The 25,019-nt window shown below is 48.2% G+C and overlaps 2 protein-coding genes across 3 annotated transcripts in view; one reads left to right on the forward strand and one right to left on the reverse strand.

The window, feature by feature from the left end:
• Nucleotides 1-17,072, reverse strand: part of GGT1 (gamma-glutamyltransferase 1) — a 42,557-nt gene extending 25,485 nt beyond the window's left edge. The window contains exons 1-3 of one of the 2 annotated variants that reach the window (XM_032447956.1): nt 16,971-17,072; nt 15,352-15,444; nt 6,474-6,536 (exon numbers count right to left, since the gene is read on the reverse strand). The gene's annotated coding sequence lies outside the window, so the exon portion shown is untranslated. Of the gene's footprint in view, nt 1-273; nt 354-6,473; nt 6,537-15,351; nt 15,445-16,970 lie in introns of those variants that run through there. The other variant, XM_015878267.2, reaches the window with a different exon arrangement.
• Nucleotides 4,566-17,809, forward strand: LRRC75B (leucine rich repeat containing 75B). The gene is made up of 4 exons (XM_015878270.2): nt 4,566-4,936; nt 8,219-8,347; nt 10,513-10,625; nt 16,219-17,809. The coding sequence occupies exons 1-4, from the start codon at nt 4,691-4,693 to the stop codon at nt 16,739-16,741; spliced, it is 1,011 nt and encodes a 336-aa protein (XP_015733756.1). The 5' UTR covers nt 4,566-4,690; the 3' UTR covers nt 16,742-17,809.
• The last annotated feature ends 7,210 nt before the right edge of the window (nt 17,810-25,019 follow it).

Below are 25,019 nucleotides of genomic sequence, written 5' to 3' on the forward strand. Positions count from 1 at the left end.
GGCTTGGAAAAGAGGGGATGAATTCACCCCTAGGAATCAGCTGCCCTTTTTCACTGTCAGACTGCACTTCAGTTATCAGCAGGCTCATGCACACCAGCAGCGCCAGGGAGGGAGGGATGTCAAGGGCCAGCAGCCCCTTCCAGGTTCAAGGAGAGCACCTCAGTGCCACTCCTTTGCCCTGTGCCACAACAGTGCAGAGGATGAGGATGCTCAGCCACCACTCTCACAAGCACCATCCCAAGGCAGCCCCTCTAAAGCTCTTCTCCCTCTCACCTCCCTCCTTTTAGGACCGCTTGCAGTCCCTTGGAGATCTCCCCAACCTCATCCACTTGTCGCTTTAAGGCGTGGATGAAATTCCTCACCGGTGAACCGTGTGCGGACTGACGCGATGAGGCAAAGCCATGCAGAACTGCTGCGGTCAGCACAGGAGAGGCCAACGTGTTTTTTTACAATGAGGAAAAAGAAGGAGGGGAGGGTGGAAGGCTGACTGCTGGCCTCCGCTGTTCTGACAACAGAAACTCACTTGGCTTCAAAGGTTAATGCAGTGAATGCATCTGGTGAGGCTCATGGGCTCTGACAGCCCGTCTGAAAGGCTCCATCTGCAGCTCGGCAGGAGGGACAGCTGCGAGGAGGGCACTGGGGGAGCAGCATTCTGAGTGCACAAGAAGTGACCCAGGAAGGCACTATCTGAACCTGACAGAGCCCAAAGGTGCTGAGCAGTGCTGTAACAGAACAGACAAGGAAGGGAAACCTGTTTGCTGGAGGGAGCAGGGCTGTGCTGCAGCCTCCTGGAAAAGCTTAAGCTAAGTAGTCACACCGGGACCCTGAGGCTCCTTCTGCCACGAACAAAAGTCTCTGGACAATCTGAAAGCCTGAGGCAGAGGTACAGTACACACCAGCAACACCAGGTCCCGTGCTCCCCTGGGGGCTGTGGTTGCTCTCAGCAGTTTAACAGCATGCTAAGATGCTCAGAGGCAATATAATCTGTGTGCTTGGCAATTTCAAATGCCAAAAGCAGCTTAACAGCACCAAGAGCTGCCTTCAACCGCCCCTCTGTAGGTTTAAGATGGCTTAATTCTTTCATGGAACTGCAGGTCCAGAAACTGCAGCAGCCTCTTTTTAAAGGTAGGGATTTAAAAAAGCTTTTTAGAAATATTTTTGTGAGACACACATCAAATGGGATCCCAGTGGGACACACTACAAGATCAAATATCTCTGATGTTGGAAACGTGAGAAGCCCGTGGCACAGTCTGGGTCTGTGCAGAGCTTCCTCCACTGCTCCTGCAACACTCTGCTCTTCCCAGCACCCAACCTCACACCGCAGCCTCACCTAATCATGGCAAAACCCATCTAAGTAATAAGGGTGCAGAGTGCTCCCAGCGTGGAGAGAAGTAGAAACTTCCCACGTACCTCAGATATCTCATTAATTCATTGTGAAAGCAGTGGAAGTTCAGAATTCTCCCATGCAAAGAAGTCAGGTTAATGCCATGCACAACTGGGGAACACACATGACCTCCATGTATGCAGCACTGCTGCCCAACACACCTGCGTCATCACGGGTCATTAGGGCTCATATGCAGAAATATTCAGCCTAACAAATTTGCCTTAATAGGCCTTGTCAGAATGTGATCATTTTGCCATAATGAGCCAACGTCCATGATTACTTAAGCAGAATTCTGCCACTTCTAAGAGTTGTTCCTGCCTCAGCCCTGGAGCACCAGGATAATTCAGAGCCTCATGAGCCACTGGGAGAGCCGCAGTGCAAGAAGGAAAAGGCTGAAGAACTAATTAATATTACATGGCAAATTGTTACCACCTCTCCATTAAGTACAGCCTCAGCAGTGTCTGTGTGCGTGCAGTTACAGCTGCCAGCACTGGCACTGCAGGGATTCCCCAGGATCAAAGTCCCACTGATGCTGTGTCCTTCCTTCCCCTCCCTGCACTCTGCTCATTAAGGGGATTTCTTCCCTAATGTATGCTGCTGTGGGAGTGTAGACCTCTCCTTGATGGTCTACAAGAGTCTGAGTTATGGAGCTCCCCACATACATTTCTGTCTCCTGCAGACAGAGTGAGGCAAAAGAGCAAGTGAGAAGAGAGTTAAAGCTGAAGCCTGGAATTGCTCTTTGCAGGTGTCTTCCCAGGACTCAGCTCCCTCGTCTTCAGGAGGTTTGGCTTTGAGAGATACACCAACAAGCTCAGAGCCACCCTGCAGGAAATGACAGCTGAGACAAGCTGCTCTGCAGGCAAGCAAAAGCAGAAGCACAGTGCGAGGCAGCAAATGCAGTGCCTGGCAGCACAGCTTCACCACCACCTTAATCCTCTTTCCCTTCTTAAATGCTAAATTAATCAATTACATTCCCAGCCCAGTCAGAAATACAGCTTTCATCTTATACAAGGCAAACATAATTAGGATTGTCATTCGAATCCCGCTTGAGCAGCATACAGATGAGAGCAGCCCCAGCACATGGGTGTGTGCAGTGCAGTGTGTCCTCCCCGGCAGCAGCTGGGATTGCAGCCCCATTGCCAGGCAGAGCTCCATGCTCTGAGCCATAGGAACCCGAGAAACAGACATGGCAGAGGTTTATCATTAGAAATGCGGTGGAGAAATAGATGAAGAAAGATCACTTGCTGTCTCTTTTGTGTTTTTTTAGCAGCAAAGAAAAGCAGCAAGTGACAGATTCAGAACAATTATTTCTGCACGCAATGCAGCCTGGTGCTGGAACATACTGCTGTAAGGTGCTGTGCTTGCTCCAGTTCAAAGAAGGTTTAGGAAAGCAAGAAGGGTAAAAGGTAATTAAAAGCAGAGATTCCTATCTCCTGGTCAGCTGCCAGAATGACAGTCAGAGAAACAGCAACCTGCACCCTTCCTGTTCTCTCAAGGCATTACCATCAGTCCCTGCTAATACAGGGTCTTCATGGAGAGAGACCATGGGCTGACCCAGAGCCATCACTCTTCTGCTCCAGGCACAGACCTGAGCTCTGCTTACCTGTCCCAAAGGTTCTGGAGCAGAACATCCCCATTACAGGACGCCAGCACAATGACAAGGAGATGTGCCTGAGGCACAGAACATGGGCGAATAGACAGAGGATCTCTGCTTGCTCTGTATTTTTCCCATTCCATTCTTAAGAGAGACTTCTTGGGAGAACTCTACCAGCCACGCAGTGCCCAGCTCAGCTGCAATCAGCAGTGCCATGTGTACCTGTGTTTGGTTTGCACCCTGAGAGGTGCAAGTGCCCCCAGTGGGACTAAGTGTGGGAAGAAACCAAGCCCAGCACTGGTGTGTTTCTCATTAGCTCCTATTATTCACACACTGATTCCAGTTTTAAACCATGCAGACAGGAAACACACAAAGCCACTCTGCTATGAGCTGATCCCTTGGCTACAAACCTGCTGCTCCTCCTTCCAGCAGCATGGAACTCAGGCAGTTCATTCTGCTGCTGTACAGCCCCATCACCATCAGCCTGCCAGGGGTTGTCTTCTCCTATCCATCACCATCAGACATAACACTGCACCATACAGTGATTTTCTCCTGACCCAGCCCCTCTTGGACCTCTCCAACCAGGCCCTGCAGCCCTTACTCAGCAGCTCTCCCTTCAAAAGGGATGAGCCTGAGTTAGCTTCAGCAGAACCTCAAGGTCTGCTGATGTCAATTTCTCTCCTGCAGGTTCTTGGGTAGAGAGGGAATGAGCAGAGACAGTCACGGTTTTTCTCTGATCAAACAACGAGTAAAAGTGTGATAAAAGCCCTCATGTTTCACCTGCCGTGCTTGGGGATGTGAATAAACATGGGGCAAAGCTGATGCATCAGTCACACCGCTCTGAGGGCAGCCCCATCCCATCCTTCTGCTCAAACCAGCAGAGCACAAAGGAGGCGGCATCATTTGAGGCTCTGAGAAGGAAAGCAAACTTTGCTCTCTACAGCAAAAAGCCACAGCCATTCCCATCCCCCAAATGAGGGCCCAGCACCTGCAGGAATGGATATGTCTCAACCCCAGGCTGCTCCTACAGCCATGGCCACCAACACCGTGCTCGCTGTGCTGCGGGCATCCAGCAGTGGTCTTAAGCAAGAGGGAGCTCACAGCTCCAGCAATGGGAGGTCAGGCTGAGCTGCTGGTTATCCTAAGAGCGTGACTCGGCTGCCTGCAAAGTCTCAGAGCTGGGATCCAACCTTTGCTTTCTCAAAGCCCCGCTGGATCGCAGCGGTTCGGTCTGGGGATGTGCTAAAGTTGCCGTGCACTGCTGGGGGACGGAGGTTGGTGGGGAGCGGGGCCAGAATTACGCTATCAACCGCTGGTGGGCAAAAGCCGCCTCTGCTCCAGCATCAGAGCGGCAGAAAGCGGCTGTCCGCATCCAAAAGGTGATTTCGGAAGCACCGCCCGTCTCTCGCCAGCGTTCCAAGAGTTGGCCAGGGCTCAAAGCTCCTGGAGCGCCTGGATGCAGGGAGGGATGCGGAGAGAGATCCGCTCCTTTCTTTGTCTTCTGCAGCGAGGATCCCCACAGCAGAACACACCCTGAGAAGGGAGGAGCGACCTCCGAGACGCGGTGGGGGCCGGCGGAGCGCCGATAGCCCCGAACCGGGGGGGAGCTGGGAGGAGCCATTCGGGCGGAGCAGCGCCGACCCCCGCCCGTCCCTCTCGGCACCTCCCCCTGTTCGGAGCTCGGAGCCCTCCCGGCCCGGAGCGGCGCGGCCATGGGCTCCCGGCTGAGCCGGCAGAGCAGCCTGGAGGAGGAAAGCTCCGGAGCCGAGGAACCCTCCGGCCGGACCGACTTCCACCTGTCGTCGCTGTTGCTCCACCCGCAGAAGCTGCCCGGGGTGCTGCGGAAAGCCTCGCCCGCTCCGTACGTGCGAAGGGTGGGGTGGCTGCGGGAGATCCAGGCCACCATCCGCGAACACAAGCGGGAGCACGCCGTGCACATCCTCAGGCTGCTCAGGAAGGTAAACACCGCGGGCGGGGCGGGCCGCCTTCGGGCAACAAAGGGACCGGGGCGGTGCGGGGCCGATCCCGGCTCTTTGTGCCACCGTTCGGGCTGGGGACACCACCCGTACTGGGGACACCACCCGTAGCTCGCTGCCACCTCCCCCGTCTCCGCCCGGGGACTGTGACTATGGAGCACGGCGGGCAGGTAAAGCGGTGCCCAAGCCGTCCCAATCCTCAACCCCGGTGTTAGCCCCCGGTGCGCTGCTCCCCAGGGAGAAGCCTCCTCCCGCAGTCCAGCTGGGTGCAGCCCGGCTGTAGGGCTCTGTCTGCCACTGTCCAGGCACAGAAGAGCCCCACCGTGCAGACAGCCCGTGGCCAAAGGGATGCAGAGCCCCACTGCTGGAACAGAGCATCTCCATCGCTCTGTCACTTCCCAGGCAAACTCACCTCCCAGAACTGCAGGAAGCTGAAATAAACAGCACAGGGGACAAATGCTCTCTCTGATTTGGCACAAATCAGTTTATCGTGTCCCTTCATTAGATAATGACCCACTTCATCGTGGGAATGCACCCAGTTGCCTCCATAGCAGCCAGCAGCCTTTGGGTGTGAGCTTCAGTGCAGGACCAGGCTCTCAGGGATGCTGTACAGCTGCAGTAATGTCTGCTCTGAGTCCTGGGCTCTGCAGCACACCTCAGGGTGTCCAACACCCCCAGCTACTAGCAAGCTGCACTTTTTGGAATAAGCATTTATGGGACCTGAAATTCCCTTTCTGCTTTCCATGCCTACCACCTTAGAGTTCACATGAGGAATGTATGGTAGATAAGGGCTGAGTAAGATCTCAAAGGCAGTTAAGGAGAAGTTGGTGGTTGCCTCTTTTTCTTCCCAGCTGTGGCAGTCTAACATGAACTGACTTCTGTAGGTTTTGCCAGAGGCCAGAACCTCAAAAAGTCATTTTCTATAGTGCTTAGCACTTCTCCTTTAGGCTGAAGCACTAAAATCCTTCCCAGACCTCGAGTCTCCACAAATCCCATCTGTGAGCAGTGGGGTTTGGATGCTGAGTCACAGGGCCATCAGGGTCATTGCTGAGCCCTCTTTCCCATGCACCCAGAATTACCACATGCTGAGCACTCTTCTCCTGCTCCCTGCCCTCTCAGTTCCCCTTGTCCCCATCTCTGTCTACCCATCTGAAAACAGTGACCCTCTGTTCATCTGCTGACAGCACCACAGCAGGACACACATCCTGTAGCCCCAACACAGTCTTCCTCCACAAAATGAGATGGGAACCCATTCAGCACCCCCACAATGCCTCCAGTTCTTTGTGTGCTCAAAAGCCTCCAAAACAGAGGGCTGCTAATGTCCATGGTACCTTCCAATGGCTGAACACAGCTGTCAGCCATGCTGGGCGCAGATAATCACAACCAATTCTCACAAGTCCAATGCTTCAGAGCACCACGATCAGCATCTTTCATCATTCACAACATTACATCAGCTCTTCAGCTAAGCTCAGCCCTTCGCTCAGTCCCCAGCGCATCCCTCCTCACACAGACTGCTTACCTGAGCAGTATCTCTCTCAGGAGTTGCTGGTTAACACATCCCAGGCAACGGTCTGTTTGTTACCTGCAGCAAAAGAGAGAGACCTCATTCACTCCAGTAGACAGTGAGGATATTGAACACCATACATAATCACTGAGCCTCAGAACAGCAGCGTTGGCACCCCCTTCCCCAGAGACAGCAGAGCAACATGAGCCAGAACTGCAACCCCTGTAAACAAGGGGATGCGCTCAGGCACAATGGGGGATGTGGGCTCCTAGGAGTGCCTCCTGCCATTGCCAGACCTCATCCAGCCCTGCTAATTCACCCTTCACGCTGTCTCTGTATCCACCAGCACTTCTCAGCTCGTGGCCCCAAGGGGTGGTAGATTGCTCCCAAGACATCAAGACAGTGTAATTAAAGGGAGAAGCAGTAAGCAGATGTACTGGACAGGGATGTGAGGTTCCAGTATTTTAAAAGGCAGCACGCTGATAACAACTGCAAACAGTGGGAATGCACTCATGCACACTTGTTTTGCAGAGCAGCACTGTGATGGCTCCATTGCACGTGTCCATACCAGCCTCAGAAATAAGAAATACCCATTTGCTAGAGAAAGACATATTTCTGCTGAGTGGGCATCAGTCAAACAGTAGTAAAAAGTACAACTAGATTTCCCGGTGCTGAGACATCAGCAACCAAGTGTCCAATAATAAGAGCACTGTGCCAACAGAATGGCCCAGATCCATAATGCTCTGTCTGCTCACCACATTGCCTGGATGGGCAGTACTGCATTTTCCAAAGAACAGAGAAGGATGGAAAAAATAAAAGGAGGCAGTAAGGGAAGAATACAACTAAGAACTAGAAAACGCCCTGTACTAAGAATTTATAGATTATAAATGCAAAGTGAATGATTCCATCTATATTACCTTTTAAACCTTTGAAGGCAGTCTTATAACGGGAATGCAGATTCAACTTAACAGCATAGCTCCAAATGGGGGAGTTTAATTACCGGTTTGACATCCACTGCTGCAGGCTCAGCCGTGCCACCCTCTTAGCAGCTTCCCTCATCTATCCATGCTACACTGTGTGGGAGGCTCCATTTCCCCAAAGCCTTACGGTTAAGGGAGATGTTGGCATGATGCCTTGGCCCACATCCAGCTGTCTCTGTCCTTCAGGATTCATCCACTGCTCAAGCTCCTTGGTTGTTTGCTCTGTGCATGTGGTGGTGGGGATGTAAAGCATTTGATTTATTCTTGCTTTCTCCATCACATCTGTAGCCAGGATTTTTGTCTCCCATTCTGCTCTCCACTCAATTTGATCTGAGCATACATAGAGAAGGGACAGTAGCTACAGCAGCAGCTTTGCTTGCTGCTTGGGGTTAAGATCCAGCACCTCTGCTAACAGCAGCTCTGTCCCTGCTGGTTCTGCATGTACACACTCCCAGCTTTCTCTCTAAGAGTTCTCAGTGCATCTTTCCCTGAAGAACACATCTTTCCCTTGAAGCACACATTCAGTGGAGCAGTGTGAACATATGGGACACTCATTTGCTTATTCATTTCTCCTGGCAGCAGCATGCAGAATGGATAGAGGACTTGTTTGCTCCTTCAGCTTGAGCCCTCCTCAACAACCGAATCCAACTCAGCACCATCCCAGCCTTGTTCTACTTTTTTGTTGCTGGGGTATTTTTCTACCCTTGGAGTATTGCCATGTGAGTACCGTGATCCTTCTTCCCAAGATGCTCAGCTGCATGTCTGGTTTTTTTTCTGTAGGACCTGGGTCTGGAAGGAACATTCCTCAATGAAGTCCTCTACAAAAATGCAACATTCCTCAACTTGGTGGATCCCATCTCCCACGACCTACTGATGAGCCTTGCTAGAGACCTGCAGTGTCCCAAAAAGGTGAATCCTCCCCTTTAGCTCAGTCCACTTTACAACATGGCACTGATGCAGAATGAGCTCAAATGAGGAGATGAATCATGCTGGGTGTTCCTCCAGAGCTATCTAACACGCATGCTTGGAGTGGTAGAGAATGTATCTGTAGAAAACAGTTAGAAGAACCTCGGAACATGATTGCAATTGGGGGATAGGGAGGTTACAGGCACAAAAGACAGGGATTCACTCATCTTGCCAACAGAAGACTTGGTTGTGAAGACACATGCCAGATAAATATATGATGGGGAAGGCAACTTTGCCATATACAATAGCATACCCCAACACTAGCTTATGGGAGTGGGGAAGAGGTGTTTATGGGGCTACAGAGGTCTCCATACCTCTGCCCAAGCTGGTGACTCTGAGAGAAGGACAAGAGCCCCTCTCTAAGGCTTTATCACATGAGAGCACCCTAATCCAGTACTACATTCCACAGCAACACCAGCAACGATGGCTGTTACCTCTTCTCACTCATTGGGCTCAGCAAGTGTCATGTTTGCTTTATAGACAGGGCAACAGAGTGAACTTATGCAAAGATAGGTATTAAGCACACACAGCTCAGAGCAGGCAGTGGTGCCCTGGGGAGCATGCTGAAAGCCTGGTGCAAATTAGCAGCATTCTAATCCTCATCACAGCTGTAAGACAACCTGAAAAATCTCTTCAAGGGTAATTATTATCCAAACATAAGCATCTAAAATTACCTCTCAACCAAAGTTCATATGGTCCCATCTTCTGGTTGTTTTAACAGTCAGTCTTTCCCCTCTCACTGTGCAGTGGAAGTGACACAAGGGGACACTACCCTTCCAAAAGACAACACACTGATTTTTGTGCACCTGCATACACCCCTCTCCTCTACCTCCATGCCTTACATGAACGTATACTTAAATGAAATGCCATGTCTACCATTGTGTAGATAAGATTTCCCCCACAAGAGATTATTTTTGGGGGGGAGGTTGGAAAACCCCAGCAAACCACATCTTCCCCTCTGACCCCAGCTGAGCAGCCAGCAGCTGTAACAGCCTTGCAAATAGCTGAGTGCAATGTAATTCCAGCATGGAATTACATCAGCGAGGACACGGAAAGAACACGAGGGTAATTCTCAACAGTGAGCCACCAAACACTCACAGGGCACCATGCCAGCATGCCATGAAGCCTGGTGTGCACGTGCTGTTGTAAGTGGCATCAGGGTACCAGCACCCATTTAGCCAGTGCAGCAGCATTGTGGAATGGGCATCAAACACCAGCCTCTTTGGGTCTCCAAGTGAGCTGTGATGGATCAAGAGGTGCTCTGCTGAGCACAGGCTGGGATTCCTCCTAATTTGGCACAGAAAAGCAGACATGTGCTGGCAGTACATCCAGGGGATGCTCAGCTGATTCAGGGACTGCTTAAGAGTCACCATACAGCTGCTGGCCCACAGTATGGCTCTTTAACTGCTTGCAATAAAGAATAAATTAGCCTATGTTTTGACAGCTTTACTATGTGTTTACCTATCAAATTCCTAAATGCAAACGTTGTGCCATGGCTGGAGGGATGAGGAATAGGAATGCAGGTGTCTGTATAACAGAGGAGGCAGAAATCCCAACCTTCAGCAGCTGCCATTTGTCATTCTGCTTCACCAGGTGAAGAGAGATGCTTTTGAAGTCACAGAGATTGAGAATGTGTGCAAAAAGAAACTCAAGAGAGCTGCAGCCAACTCGGTGCTGATGAGTTAGTTGTTGCAGGGGTTGGAGGGAACCACTGTTGTTGGGAAGCTCCCAAACTCAGACCTGAAGGAAAAAAGCAGACTGCAGCAAAGCAAGGTGCAGTGCAGGGACCTGCCTGGTTCCTTGTTCCAGCATCTCCTAGCTGAGCACAGGAAGGAAGAAGAGTTCAGGTTTGCAGCCCTACTCCCCAGTGAAGGCAGGAAAATGCCAGGCTAGCATCCTTCCTGGAAATGTGGTGTTCTTACTTGTTCCTGGCACCCCAGAAGGGCATGTTGTGCTGCAGAAACATCTCCAGCCTTTTTGCTATTCCCCTTTCATCCTCTTTTCCATCTTTTCTTGTGTACAGTCCCATGTTTTACTGTCACCCAGTCCCTTTCCCACTCCTCACCCTGCAGCAGCACACAGAGCCTAAACTACCCCTTTGCTTGCAGGAATACGACCCTTGGAAGTCCTCAGACAGGATCTGCAGGCAGCTGATCTACCACCTGACCCCACACTCCAAATGGCACCGGCATGGCATGCCCCGCAGGAAGTCCCAAGTGTGGTAAGTTCTTCAGTCTCTTCCAAGTGCATCAAAATTAGTCCTGCTGTCACAGTGGAAAGGTAGCACAGACAACAGTGCTTGCAAAGTATGCAGCCCCACAAGCACCTTAAGCTGGCAGCCCTACAGATACAGCTGCAAGGTGTTGTATAAGGCAGAATAATTTGAATATGTAACAGCAGCACTTTCTTATTGAAAAACAGGAGAGGAACTGGTTTATAGTTCATGGCAAAAGGTACCTGCAGAGTTGGCATCTTTGGCTGCTGCTGGTAACAGCAAAGCAAGGAATTGCTGTTTCACTTGAAGATATCAGAGCCGCATTCTATCCAGCCAGGCTGTTTTAAACTGATCTGTATTCTCTGCTTCCTGCCATCTGCTATGGAGCATTTTACTCTGATTTCTGTCTGAACTCTTGCCCCTGGCTTGTACCTTTTTGCCTACCTACCTTTCAAGGTCCTGTAAGAAGCACATGTGTAGCAGCAAGATTTCTGAAGGCATTTCTAATATCCAGTGGAAATCTGGGATTGTTCAGAGGAATCAGTGCATGGAAAACACATTCCCTTGCCTTTGTGATCCCCCAGCCTTGGGCTTCCAAGGATCTGATACAGAATTCAATTCATCCCTTCTGAAATGCAATTTCCACTTTCTGGCAATGTGACAAATGGGTCCAGAAGACAATTAGTGAGTCCAAGCACACAGCAGAGAGCATCTGCCTGGTTTTAATTACACTTGGGCTGCTGCAGAGATGTAGCGTGGGAGATGGAAAGGACCCACTGTACTCGAGCAGGATCATACATCAGGTGTTCCCATGGGACCAAGCAGCAAACTAGTAGACAGGATCTGACTATAAGTCATATCCCCATCTACTCTCCGTGGAATCCAACCCCTTCAAGTAAGTACAAACCTGAGCTACCCATGAATTGATGAAGTAGAAAGAACAAGATAAATGCCTTCAGGCGCTCCTATTTCAATACACAGTGATTCCAGGATAACTGGAACTGCAAATTCTGCTAAGGACCAATCACACTTCCATCATGTAGGAACAGTCTTATTTTAGTCATACATAGAGCCCAAGCAGATCCCTCAAAGACTGCTAGCGAGACATCCTATGAGAGCTTTCAGACAAGCACATCCTTCTGATGTCCTTAACCACAAACCTGCTCCCCCACTAAACCCATATGTTCTACCTGCTTCTGTTACCACCTTTAACACTGATGTTTTTGACCCAGTGCTGTGACCACAGCAAAAGTGCAATGAATCTCTTAGGGAGAGAACACAGCAGGTTGCTGTCTGTCCTCAGTGCCTTCCCTGCAGAGCCATTCCTCTGAAGTGACTGTACAACAGGCCCTCGCCCTGCTTCTAGAAGTGAAATCAGGCTGCCACAAGTTGCCATCAGAGCAGCTTTTACCAGCTGAACCCCAGGCCAGAAGCAGAGTCCATAGAGAAACATGGAAGAAGGAATCTTACAGCCCAGACCATCTCTGGTTTCTCTGATTAAATTGTCACAGATGATGAGTGGTCCCCTCCTGCATCCAAGCTAGTGGGTTCTTTACAAGTTAGCAGTGTCTCAGCTGTGCATGCACCTGAAGAATCTATTTCAGCTGCTCAGGTGATAGTCAGGTTTGCTGTGCTGAAAGCAAAGGACTCCGTTCTCCTTTCCTGACATATCTATCTTGAGTCTGTATCTCCCAGCTGACATCCCGTGTCTCACCTGATGGTGCTGCTTGGGCAGGCTGCCTGAGCAAACACCAAGGCTGAGCTCTTGAAGGATTCACTGAGGGTTTTCAGGTAAGAAGCCTACAAGCAGGAGGATAACCAGCATGACCTTACTACACAGTTATCAGCCTCTTTCATCCTAATGGGACTTCAGTTACAGTACTGTTTTGCAGTTCTATAGTTTAGGTCATTAAGGATGACTAATCATATTCCAGGGTACTGTACAACTCCAGCTTCTCTTCCATAAGCTGGTGTTTACAGTGTAAAGAGAAACAGGTTAAGAATTGCTTCTCAATGTGAACATTGGGTTATTTAGGTTACCAAGAACCCTTCCTGCAGCACTTTGACAGATACAGGTTTTTGAGACACAGCTTTTTTTGTCAGATCTCAAAGCTCCTGTAGCTTAGCACTGCAGAACTGTACATTTTCCTCCAGAACAGAGCTGGACCCAGACGGTATATTACTTTTCATGGGCAAAGCCACAGCAGACAGCAGTTCAGAGTGGAAAGGGTATCAGCTGAATGCAGCCTTTGTCTGAAAGGCTGCACTGTAGTCTAGTAGTGCCATCAAGAAGCTATAGATGATGACTGAGCTGTCTTGGCACAGCTGGGCTGGGGAACCTTCCACATCTTCCACTTACACTGCACCCAGCGCTGCCTCTCTTTGGTGCAATGGATCAAACCTGAACACATAAAACATGCAGGCAGAAAACAGAGTAATCTTCACAAGCAGAGTGTTCCTGGTGCAGAAAAAACAGCCCCAGTTTCCCAACCAGTAACCTGATCTGGAAGAATAAAGGCATTTGTGTGTATGGAGTTAGTTACTCTCAGTTGCACGCATCCAGGTTTTTCACAAGTCACACTTATGGGCTTAATTCATCTGCCTGAGTGAATTGCATTTTGTAACATCTTGGTTAATCTAAAGCTGGGTGGGGAACTGAGTGTTCCTTCTATGCTCATTGCTCCATTTCTCATCTATTGATGTGCACTGCCCAGACACTGCAGCATTAGATGCACTTTAAAAATGCAATGAAAGCACTTGTGTCTGGAAGACTGAAGGGAAGCATCTCTAAAGGACTTCAGGTCTTTTTTATTTCTTCTTGAAAGCATCCATCAGGGCCATAAATGACAGCTCTGGCAGACTAGATCTTAGCCTTCACATGGCACAAGATGAATATTAAGTAGAGCTCCCATTTCTCCTTTATGCAACAGAGGAAATATTCATGATTGTTCTGCTTTTGAGTTAGGAAGTCAAGTTAGAGAACACCAGTCAGTTAACTAAAGCCACATGGTAAGAGTCATATGCAAGTACAAGAACAGCTAGGGCTGGGTTCATCTCGCTTAGTGCTTTTGAGGCTTCTCTCATCTCACCAGAAGCAGCTGAAGCCAGCTTTTCAAAGCAGCACCCGGTGCCACAAGGAAGCAAAGGCAAGCAGATTATGCTAAGTAGGCAATTAAAAAGCCCAGAGCTCATCCCCTAAATCGCTGGCAGAGGAGCCATACAGACATGCCTGCCATTAGGCTCTGTGCAAGGAGGAACATTCAAGATATACTCGACTCATGGCTAATGAACCACCTCTGGCAATGCCTGTTAATGAAGGAGGGGATACACAGCGGTGGGAGCACCAAGAAAACTTTGAATATAAAATTCCGGAGGCAAATTAAAGAAAAGTAAGAGGCATAGAAGGAGAAAGCTGGTAACTCCCCAGTGATACAGACAGGGACTATTAGGCATCCCTCATTACTGAATCCTGTTCAGCTCTTACCACTTCCTCCCAGCCTCTGCTTCCCTTAGCGTGGAGACAGGGCAAAGACGCTGCATTTCCAGGATGCTGAACAAGCTCCTTCAAACCCTACAACACAACAGGATGCCAAGCACTGCTGGGTCTGCCACCAGTCTCACCAGAGCAACAAGCAGGAGCTGTCACAGCCTCCAAAGAGTTTAGCTGATGGGGAAGAAGCTGAATGGCATTGATCTCTTAAGAACAAATGGAGGGCATGCATTGTTCCTCACAGCCTGCCTGGAGCTGTGTGCAGCATGCAGTAGGGTGAGGCTACAGATCACCCTTGCTTCTTGCTCACATTGCATTCTCACTTGAAGCTGATCCTCTAGCAACACGGAAAGCATTTCCTCCCTAAACTTACTGCCGAGTACAAACACCATCTGCTTCCCTGCATCCAGGGTCTAGACCTTTGCTGGATGCAAACCCATACAATTATCGATGTGCACACAGCACCAGCTGCAGCAGCACAAGGACAATCCAGCCTCCAGCACTTTGCAGCCCTCCACCTACAAGTCCCATGGGCATCCAGAGCACTAAATAGCTGTTTTGTCTCACACAAAGAAAAAAGCATTTTCAATTGAAGCTATCTTTAAGCCTATTTTCATGCAGAAATTAAAGGATATTAGATAATCCTCTTTCCTAGAAATAAGCCTGGCATTTTACCAGCTGTCCAAACGTCTTATCACACCTCTTATGGTCCACAGAGGAGTGGTTTGGGTCATGTAAAGTGTAGATATTTGGAAAGCAATGCATAAGGCTGTTTGGAACCCTTAGGTCTGCAAGTTATTCCACACTGTTACAGCTTTCTTCTCTGAGAACTCATTAAATACATGCCTGCAGATATAGCCTCAGCCTCTCACAGTGAATTCCCTCCAAAAGCACAAGAACATAAAGAAACAGCCAGAACAAAGTGCTGCCAAACCCAGAGAGCAGGAATTGGGCTATAGAATAGACAAGACAACCCACAAGGTCATTTCCACCTCATGCCCCTTCATGGAAATGCAGCAGCGTTAAATGAGTCCACGAAGGGTCAATGAATGCACTAATGCATAGTTATTAATTTGCGCTATCACATATTAATAGAGATTATTATGAGCTGAAGCTTCTGAAATGCCACAAACTGCACACACAAAGCAAAGCATTAAGGGCAGCATCACATCCTCCCCAGAACGACAGAAGGACCCAGAAATACTCTGGTATTTGTGTAAAAGTTTGCAGAGACATTCTCACCTGCCATGGCAGCTCCTGTGGTGCTCCAACCTTCTCCAAGGAAACTGCACACCCCCGTGTGCCTGTTGCTCCCAGGGAATTGCTGTGCTGTGGCTGTGCAGGATACACAGAGCCAGAAAGAAGGAGTGGGCACCTTCATACTGGTGGTTAGTTCTTACCCCAGCCTGTTCCCCCAACCCCAGCAAGGCAGTTCTACACCCACTGAGCATATGAGTAACAACATTATTAGAGATTCTAGTAGAGCTCCAATATCCTTAAAGGTAGCTGCACCTGTAAGGACAGCAAAACAAATATCATTTATAATAAGGCAGTAAGCTCCTACATTACACCAACACACACTTCTACTCAGTCCCACAACACAGCCTTGTCACCCCCTACAGCTACTCACCTTCCACTCCTCACAGCACTCCTACAGACCCACAACCCACCTCAGAACCCCACATCCCACTCATTTTGAGACCCTGTATTACAACTTTGTTTGCCCTGCAGCCTACCTCCTCCTCGCTCTGCTTCCCTAGCAAACAGCGAGGGCCACAGGTGAAAGCAAGTCTCTCTAGATTGCACTCAGTGCCCTGCCCACCTCCCCACAGCTGAAGCCAGTCCTCAATGATTTGCTGAGCACAGAGAACCAAACCAGCAGCTACAGGTGAGGGATGCTGGGGCTCTTAAAGGAACGTGGTTTAACCAGTTCTTGAGAAGTTTAAGTGCAGAGAAAACACAGTAAAGTCCCTGTACACAACCTGCCCAGAGGCATGGTGCAAACTTCACACCTGTTTCCTAATCAATCTCTGCTCTCTTTTTGCAGAATGTTCACAATGAGCCCTACCCTGTTCTGTGTCATCTCTCTCTCTCCCTTTCCACCCTCAGCCTGAAGAACAGCCTGCAGAAGAAGGTGAGCCAGGGCTCCATGGATCTATCCGGGATCCCCCTGACCATGCGGGATGTGCACCGCATGGCGTACTACCTTCAGAACAACGGGGACCACCTCACCTCTGTGGACCTGAGCTTCACCGAGCTGAACGACGACATGGTGCGTCTGCTGCTGCCCTTCCTCTGGGCACTGCCCAAGCTCACCCACCTTTCGCTCAATGGCAACCGACTGACGCGAGCGACCATGAAGGAGCTGACTGACACCATGAAGGACATGAACAAGTTCCCTTGCCTGGCTTGGGTAGACCTCGGCAACAATGTGGATGTCTCGTCCATGCCACAGCCCTTGCTCGTGGGCCTGCGCAAGCGCCTCAGCCTGCAGACCACGCTGCCAACCATTTATGAGGCTCTCGACTGTGACCCAGAGATGCCCAGTGGGCAGGAGGGCGGCTGGCCGGAGGGCGAGGAAGCAGGGAGCACCCCACGGCATGCTGTCCTTCAACAAGGCTGTGAGAGGTGACTGGACAATGAGCCAGCTCTGGCACACTGAAGCTGCCCCACGGAGCAGTTCTGAATCCAAACATCAAGCAGAGGGCCAGCTTGACTGGCTTCCTTCGGCACTTCTCTCTCACCTTCCCTGACATCTCCCCCCAGTTTGCAGTGAGACAAAGCCCGTTATCCCCCAAAATGTGCTCCACTCCCTCCCCTCGCTGCCAAACCCATCGCCCACATTACAAAGAGAAACTTACAGCAAAGGAGGTCCCCAGGCTGGGCTTCACTGGAAGACCTGTCGGAGTCAACTATTTCTTCTGGCAGCCATTGGGTTGAGGGAAAGTGATGGGGGGGGGAACCTGTAACAGAAACAGGCTTGTAGTTTACTTCCTTTCCTTCTTTGCACCTTGGAAAGCTTGAGACCTGCAGTCTTGAGTGTGAAAGGAGGTACCCCAAGAGCCTAGCTGTTGTGGAGCTTCGTTGAAGGGCTCAGAGGCCAGAGCTGGAGCCCAGCAGTGTCTCCCTCTTGTGTCTGGCTTTTTGTTTTGCTTTTTATTTTTCCCCCCCCCATTGTGTGTTTTGTATTAATGTCTGAACAAAGGGAATTGGTCAGAGACCATCGGATTGCATAGGCTGGAACAGACACATGGCTTGGAACTGCAGCATCAGGATATTTGCTGTGTGACTGGGGTGAGAGGGAGGGGAAGGAGGTGTGTGTTGGTGGGAGCATGGGGGATGGGATGAGATGGGGTGGGAAGGCCAGGGGTTGAAAAGGGAGGGAAAATAGTCTTGTGGTTTAAAAGGACTGGTTCAAAAACCGTGGTTTTGTACACAACTTACAAGTGAAATAAGGAGAATCAGACAGCTAAGTGCTTTACCGACACTAGAGGAGCAATCAGTGATTGTGCCAGAGGTGGGCACTTCCTAAGCTTTGGCTCCTTATCGCATATCTCATAATGATATGAGCAGCTGCATTGTCATTTCCAATGCTGTCCGAAACCAAACCAGTGATGCAAGATTTCTAGTGTTTTCCACGTTGCTCACATTCTGTGTAAACTCAATAAACAGTTCTGTTGGACATGAGTGTGAAACACCATCGGGTCTGAGTATCTGTGCTGTTGCTAAGCTGAGCCTGCAGCCCAGCCACTGCAACCTGGCTTTTGAAAGAATCTCTGTGAGTCTCAACACGTAAAAGAAACTCTCATACACTGAGCCACACAAATCAGCATGAAACAGATGATTCTTACACACTCCTTGCTGACCTCTCAAGGTGTTGCAAGAGCAAACTGATGATACTGATTTATCGCCTTTGGATGAAGAGTGAGGGCAGTGGTTGGTATCAGTATCCGATCAACTGCCAAAAGCCTCATCATAGACTCATAAGGGTTAGAAAAGACCTCTAAGATCACCTAGTCCAACCATCAGCCCATCCCCACCATACCCACTAAATCAGTGCCAAAGGAAGAAAGATGAATTTACAGACACTGGCACAAGTATTACAACCTGAAGGAGTTGGCTGGTCTTAGTTGCTCATCACAGTAGAGATGGAAGAGAAAAGGCCCCAACAGAGCCAGGACACAGTGCTTGGAACGAGGGTGGGGACCAGGTAGTGCTAACATAACCAGGCCCTTGTGTAACCCAAGGAGCTAAGGGAGCTTGTGCTCCCCTGCACAGTTCTCACCCTTAGATTTGTGGAGTAATTTCTATGGCAAAGACTGCATCTGGGGCCTAAGATTGTCTTGCAAAAGGCATAACAGAGTTTCTCAAGCAGCTGCTCCCTTTACTGGGAAAGGCTGTGCCACTTTCAGAGGTCACTGCCTCTTAGCACAATGAGAGGAAGAAACTGAGCTGTGACATCTCTTCCCTCCCCTGTTGTGGAAAAGATCATATTTAGTTTTTCTTCTTTTCCTTCCAAAATATCCTTCAGCAAAAATGAAAAGCATTTCAAATTGCAGCAGGATCTGCTTAAACCCTTACAGTCTGAGCAGAGCAGCAGTCTGTGCCAAGAAGAAAATTCAGGCATGGAGCATTTAAATGAAGGCTTAGTGCTGTCTGGTGAGTCAGTGGCATATCTAGAAAGAGGAAGCAAAGTGCTGAGCATTCCATCTCAGAGCACTGCCTGCAAGGCTCTATATCAAGGTATCTTCACAGCTTTTCCATCATAGAAGAACCCTTCAGATACAACGCAGGACCCCCAGCACACAGCCCACCACTGACAGCTCTTCCTGCAGAGTCCCTGGCTCAGTCCCAACCACTTCCAGCCCTGCTGTAAGTAGCCTTTTGGGTCCGAGCCACACTGAACAGCAGGATGGAGAGGAGACGTTCCTCCCTTTGCAAGGGAATTCTGTGCTATTGGCAGCTACATGAGCAAGAGATAAAGCATGGTTTGAAACAGACTGGTTAAACCAAGCAGCTGTGGGACTGGTGCTTATTCCTCCATATGCACTTGGTTGCTTTGCCATAGAAACTTCCCCACAGAGAACTGGCTGTGAATAAATACATGCAAATGCAAATTTTGAGGTCTTGGCTTAGGAAGCCAGCAGTGCCTCTTGGATCAGCTCTAATAGCTGTGGACAAATGCTCACAGCACATCCAGCTGTTCCCTGTCAGCTCCCAATGGCACTGACAGGTGGAGGACTCCAGGGAGCACAGCAGTGAGCATCCAGCTGGCCCAGAGTTGGGAAACACCCCAGTGCACCACTATGGGGAGATACAAACCAGAGAGAAGAATGCAACACAAATGAGCCTTTCCTTGCACAGAATGTAAAAGCTCAGGGCTCTCAAAGAGGATTAAAGGGATGAGCTGCTGGTACAATTCTCCTCATTGCTACATACCCAGAGGGACCAGCTTTGTTGTGCTGCTAAACCAGGGTATGCTTGCCTTGCAGTGAGCCCATCCCTCCTTCCCTAGCTGGTCAACACCTTCCTCACTCCTTTATCCTTTATTTTATATCAGTACTGACTTCAAAACACAGAGTAATTACCTTAGAATGCTCCAGGTAGCGAGATGCTCAGCAGAGGGATCATTACAAGCCTCCTGCCTCCCTGTGACTCCATCTAGTAACTGTAATTGGTTTGTTGAGGTGAGGATGCAAACACAGCTGGAAACACCGTCTTGTCTGACCTATTTTTATTTCAAACACTTCAGAATTTGTCAAGGGCTTTCCTTCTCTCACTGACTAAGCTCTTCTTTTCAATCTATAATTCACTTCTCATATGAGTTATCAGACAGTAATGGAGTTTGCACTCTTTGAGAAGACTGACAGGCTCCTTAGTAGACTGTTGCTGACAACGTTACCAAAGTTCACACTGTTTCCTCTCATGAAAGCAAGCATAAGAGCATTCAGCATTTGGCTTTAGAAATAGATCATTCTGTCCACCACCAGACACCTGCACTTAGTGAGGATTATTCCTCCCTGTCCCTGAACCCAGGGCTCACGCACACACTGACCCACTGCAGAGAACAGGGTAGGTGTTTTGCTATTCTAATTTCAGCATCAGCACAGGGGTAGGGCTGGCTGTGTCTGAAAAAGAAGCAATGGAAACACTGAAAGCAAAGTAAGAAGTGAGAGCTGCCAGAACGCTCCCTGCACACAGCCCTAGCCAGAGGCTTCAGCACATCCTGAGACACAAATCTCAGTCTAGGGTTAGGATTAGACTTTGTGTATTTGCAGTCAAATTCTGACATGAAAAACTCTAATGAGCTCCCTAGAGCTTCACCCACTTACTTTGTGTCAAATGTGGCTTATTAACTAGAAAAAGTTCGTAGCAAAAAGGCAAAACAAAGAGAGCTCATCCTAATGAATACCCAGAGAAAAGGAGAAAGCAGCATTTCCTTTACGTGCATTCACTCATGCTTTCCCCAAACCACAGAGCAGCAGCCAAGCTGTCCTCAAAAGCAAAAGGTGAGGGCAGCAGCCAAGATGATGCACTCCTCCCTGGCTCTGGAGGGACCTCTGAGGAGCAGCTTTTTACTGTGCTTTTCAAAGAGGTTTGATATTGGCTGATAACTATGCTCTGTGAAGGGAGAAAAAAAACAAAAGCCAGCTGTAGAGCTATTTTAGAGATATTTGAGACTTAGAGCTTATTCGATTGTGAAGCAGAAAACAGCAATGCCTTTTTTAGTTACAGAAGAGTCAAAGTCTCCACAGTTCACTCTGTCCCTCAGGTGGATGAAGTCAGAGGGAAAAAAAACCAAAAACAAAACCCTATTCATCTTGCCTTCTACTTCTGATTTTAGAGGGCTGTAAAAACATCAGTGAGTAACTTAAAATGCCACCACATGAACTGTTGAATTATCACATTCTCAGCTGCACAGTGTGTCTCCTGAGGGCCAGCAGCACTGCCAGCCCCCCCAGATCTCCCCTCTCCTCAAAAAGCCCAAATACACAGCCCTGATGGCTCCAACTAGAAACCACAAATCGTTTCCTGGCCTATTACAGATGTTAACTGCACTCAACATATTCAAAATAGGAAAACAGACCCAATGCACATTTCTGTTGCTGAGGACTGTTCTCTTCTGTCAGGTGGAGTGGAGAAAGAGGCTTCACCCCCCTGAAAACAGAACTAAGTCACTTGAAAATAGGGTTATGAATAAGGATAATCCTGTAATCATCATCTTTGTACCTGGACAAAGTAAGCTGCAAGGTGCTCTGAGCACAGTATCCAAGTATATTTGATCTGTGATTTATCTACCTTGCAAGGCAAGAAATATGGTTGTCTTGACAAGCAACTTACCTATAAACCTTCAGAATACAGGCAGAGGAACCTGAATATCCTGAGAAGTGTCAAATCCAACAAGCATTAGGAAGCAGCTTACAGTTCAACAGCAGACCGATGCAACAGTGTTCAGAGACCATCACTTCTGCATCAGGGTTCTGGAGATGCACCTTGTAGAGATAATCCAGCAGTCGGAGCATTCACTGAGCTTCCACAGATTGAAGATTCCACAGATTTGTCCCTGAGATCCAGGGACACTGAACCTCTCTGTGGTTCTATCTCCACCTCCCCTTGTGAAATGCAAGGTGACAATCTCTTTATTGCCAGTAACAGTTTTGCATAAAAATAGCACCAACCAAACAACAACAAAAACAGCATAACAACATGAAAGCCTGTGTGTGGTCAGGCACTTCACTGTGCCATGAAAAGCCGAAGGGCCACTTTCACAAACCACACCACCTCTCCATAGATTCAAGCATTCCCTTTGCCTCTCCTTGTAGCCCAGCACTGTTGATATTCATTCTAACTGCTCTGTTCCACTCTCTATCAACATCTTAGGCACTGTGGGATAAACTGTGAGCAGTTTTGCCACACAAGCAGCGGTTTGCTCTGGAGTGGACATAGTAACATCACTATACTGAACTGGAAACAGAGCAAACCCCCTACCAGAAAATAGATTTTCAGTCTCCAGGCAAAAAAACACCAACCAAACAACTAACAAAACCCTTCAACAACAGTGCTTTTTTTCTGCTATTCTTTTCATTTCTCCCAGCATAACTACACATCTTCTGGATGCAGTGTGTTTCTTTGCCAGGGCTACAACACTCTCCCCTGAATTAATGATGCTGGAAGACCTCCACTTTTCATAGGCTCCTATTTGACAGTCTCCGCTGAGCAGCAGGGGACTGCACAATGTTTGCTTATGCAATGACTAGCCCCGTGCCAGGAATAATAGCCTAATAGGAACAACTGATTCACACACAAAAACCCAAATACTTTTCCCACTAAAAGTCTAAATTAGGGGGAGTAAAAAAAAAAAACCACAAACTTCCTGGTCATATAGAACACTAGTCTCCACATGGAGTTAAATAATTCTAGTCTTTGAAGAACAGCTAGAATGAGTGGAGCAGGGCAGCATTTCCCTATTCATTTACCTCCACGGTGTTCTGGATGCTATAAGAAAACATTATTACAGGACCAGGTGAAAATGTGCAGAAGGACACACGTAAGGGATGAAAGCATCTGGTGAGTGAGGAAAAGTCACACAGTTCTGTGCAAAGCTACTTCTTCAAACGATTACCTTCTCCACTTGACTCTTCACCACTTAATTCTTTACTGCTGTTATCAGTGTTCTCAGTTTTTGTAAGGAGTACAACTTCAATTTTCATTTGGGAATAACAGGTGAACTTCAACCTGACAGCAGTGCAGCTTCTCTGCCCCACTTAGTAGTTCAAAGCTATCTACACTGATTAAATCAAAGGGATAAATTCATGTCAAGGCCTCAGCTCAGTAGTCTCTATCTATCCCCAGCATCCACCATCCCAGAGAAACAGATTACTTGAATTGCTGAAGAACAGGACTCTGTAGCACCTACTGAAGTGCACATACCTAGTTAGCCAAGTGCGAGGGAAACACACAGTACCAAACCAAAATAACCTGGGTGACTATGAAGACAGCACTCGGGGCAGCACTGAAGAGAAAGGAAAATATGCTCAGTATTTTCATGCTAGAGTTCTTAAGAGCATCGTGCTGATGGAGTTTACACCAGAAGTTACATTCATCACATTTTATCCTTCCAGAGGGTTCTGGTTTGCCATATTTCATTAGCAATAGAGCCACCTAGTGGATGAAACATCATTTGTTAGTATGAAATATGGATTTAGCACAGTGTAAGAACACACACGATCCTCAGAGCAGCCTGTAACAATCAAGCATATCTGTTAATGTAGTCAAATTTTCAGCAGTGACATCAATAAGATGTTGCCAAGTGATGCCTTGTTTTGGATTTTGCTTCTACCAGTACAAAACTTCAAACATTTTAACATTAATTCCCAGTATCTTCCTGAAGAATGCGAGCATTTCATCCCAGACACAGCCTCAACCCGATTTTATAATACAAAGGCTTTTGTTTATGCAAAATCCAATATCTTCTTCAACACTGATGTGGACTAGAGCTGTTAAGTGTTTAAAGTACTGATTGAAAGCTAAGGCAGTACTAGTGATGGGAGGGGAGGGGGGAGAAAAGTCTTGTGTGTTCACTGGATGGCCACAGATATATGTGATAAATTCTGATAAGAGGATCTTCAGGCAGATACACTACAGAGCTTGTTCTGTCAGTTAAACCTACTGCAGAGGGTTCCTATTTCCTACTGAAATCCTTGGCTGCCCCCACCCTCAGTGCTGCTGAAGGTCAGATCACACACACAGGGAAGAGAAGGAATCTCAATGGAGAGAACAGAAGCACACCTCAACCTACACTAGGTTATACTCATGGCAATTTATTGTGGCACTAATCAATCTCAGATTATTATCAGGTGTTTGCTTTGGGAAGAAAAGGCAGTTCCTGCTGCCAAGGAAGCATCCAATAAAATCTTGAAGATATTTGCCTAAAGTTATATAGAAAATATCATACTGTAATATCATACTGTGCCATCCCCATTTCACTTGTTGACAAAAAAGTGACACTGCTGGAGAAAAAAAATCTCTAATTAGATTAGCAACACAAATTTGATGTATTAAAAGGGATAAAAACCAATTAAGACAACAAGAAGGAGGCATGTAGGTGTAATCCTACCTGCTAGTGAAAAGGATGTTGCCAGATCGTGATACCTGAGGCAAGTGAAGGTAGTGGCTGGCAACAGAACACACCCAGTCTTACCTACCAACTCATTTCCAGAGATCCCAAGTGTTAATTAGGACTACCGCTAGCAGGCAGTTACATTTTTACAATGAAGCTTCTGGCACAACGATAGGATGGAATTCTTTTGTGTTTAAACAAATAACAAAACCATCAGCTTAGTAAAAGAAAATTCATCATGGGCTCCAGCTTCAATATTCAGATTATCCTTCTTACAACAGTCTTGCAAAATTGAGTAGCATTTACGTAGGCACAGGAAGGAAATCCTGTGAAAATAACAGATGTCCTCTCACCCACGTAAGAGCTGGAACTAAGCTGATTGAGTTCCACAAACACCTCTTTCAACTGGTTATTAGAAAGGCTGCAGATAGAGCGCTGCAGTTTTACCTGCCAGTACTTACAGTAACAGACTGATCAGCTGGTGTAAGCCAGGGTTCTCTTCTGAGTGGCTGCAGACTCTAGGAACACATTTCCACAAGTGAAACACATCACTACCAAATCCCTTCAGGTGCTCCCTTGAATATAAATGTAACTCAAATGCAATGAGTAAAGCAGTTTTTTTGTGAAAACCATCTTGTCCTTTGGACAGGTTCCTCATCTAGGCACAAGAAGGCAGTAACATCTCTATAATTAAGCCCAAGCACACCACAAACATATTTGACAGATGTTTCTAATGCAAGTATTTAGGAACACTGATACACCCCTCCCCCCCCCAAAAGCACAGTTCACT

This window comes from Coturnix japonica, chromosome 15, assembly GCF_001577835.2.
Source record: "Coturnix japonica isolate 7356 chromosome 15, Coturnix japonica 2.1, whole genome shotgun sequence".
In the NCBI taxonomy this organism is placed as follows: domain Eukaryota; kingdom Metazoa; phylum Chordata; class Aves; order Galliformes; family Phasianidae; genus Coturnix; species Coturnix japonica.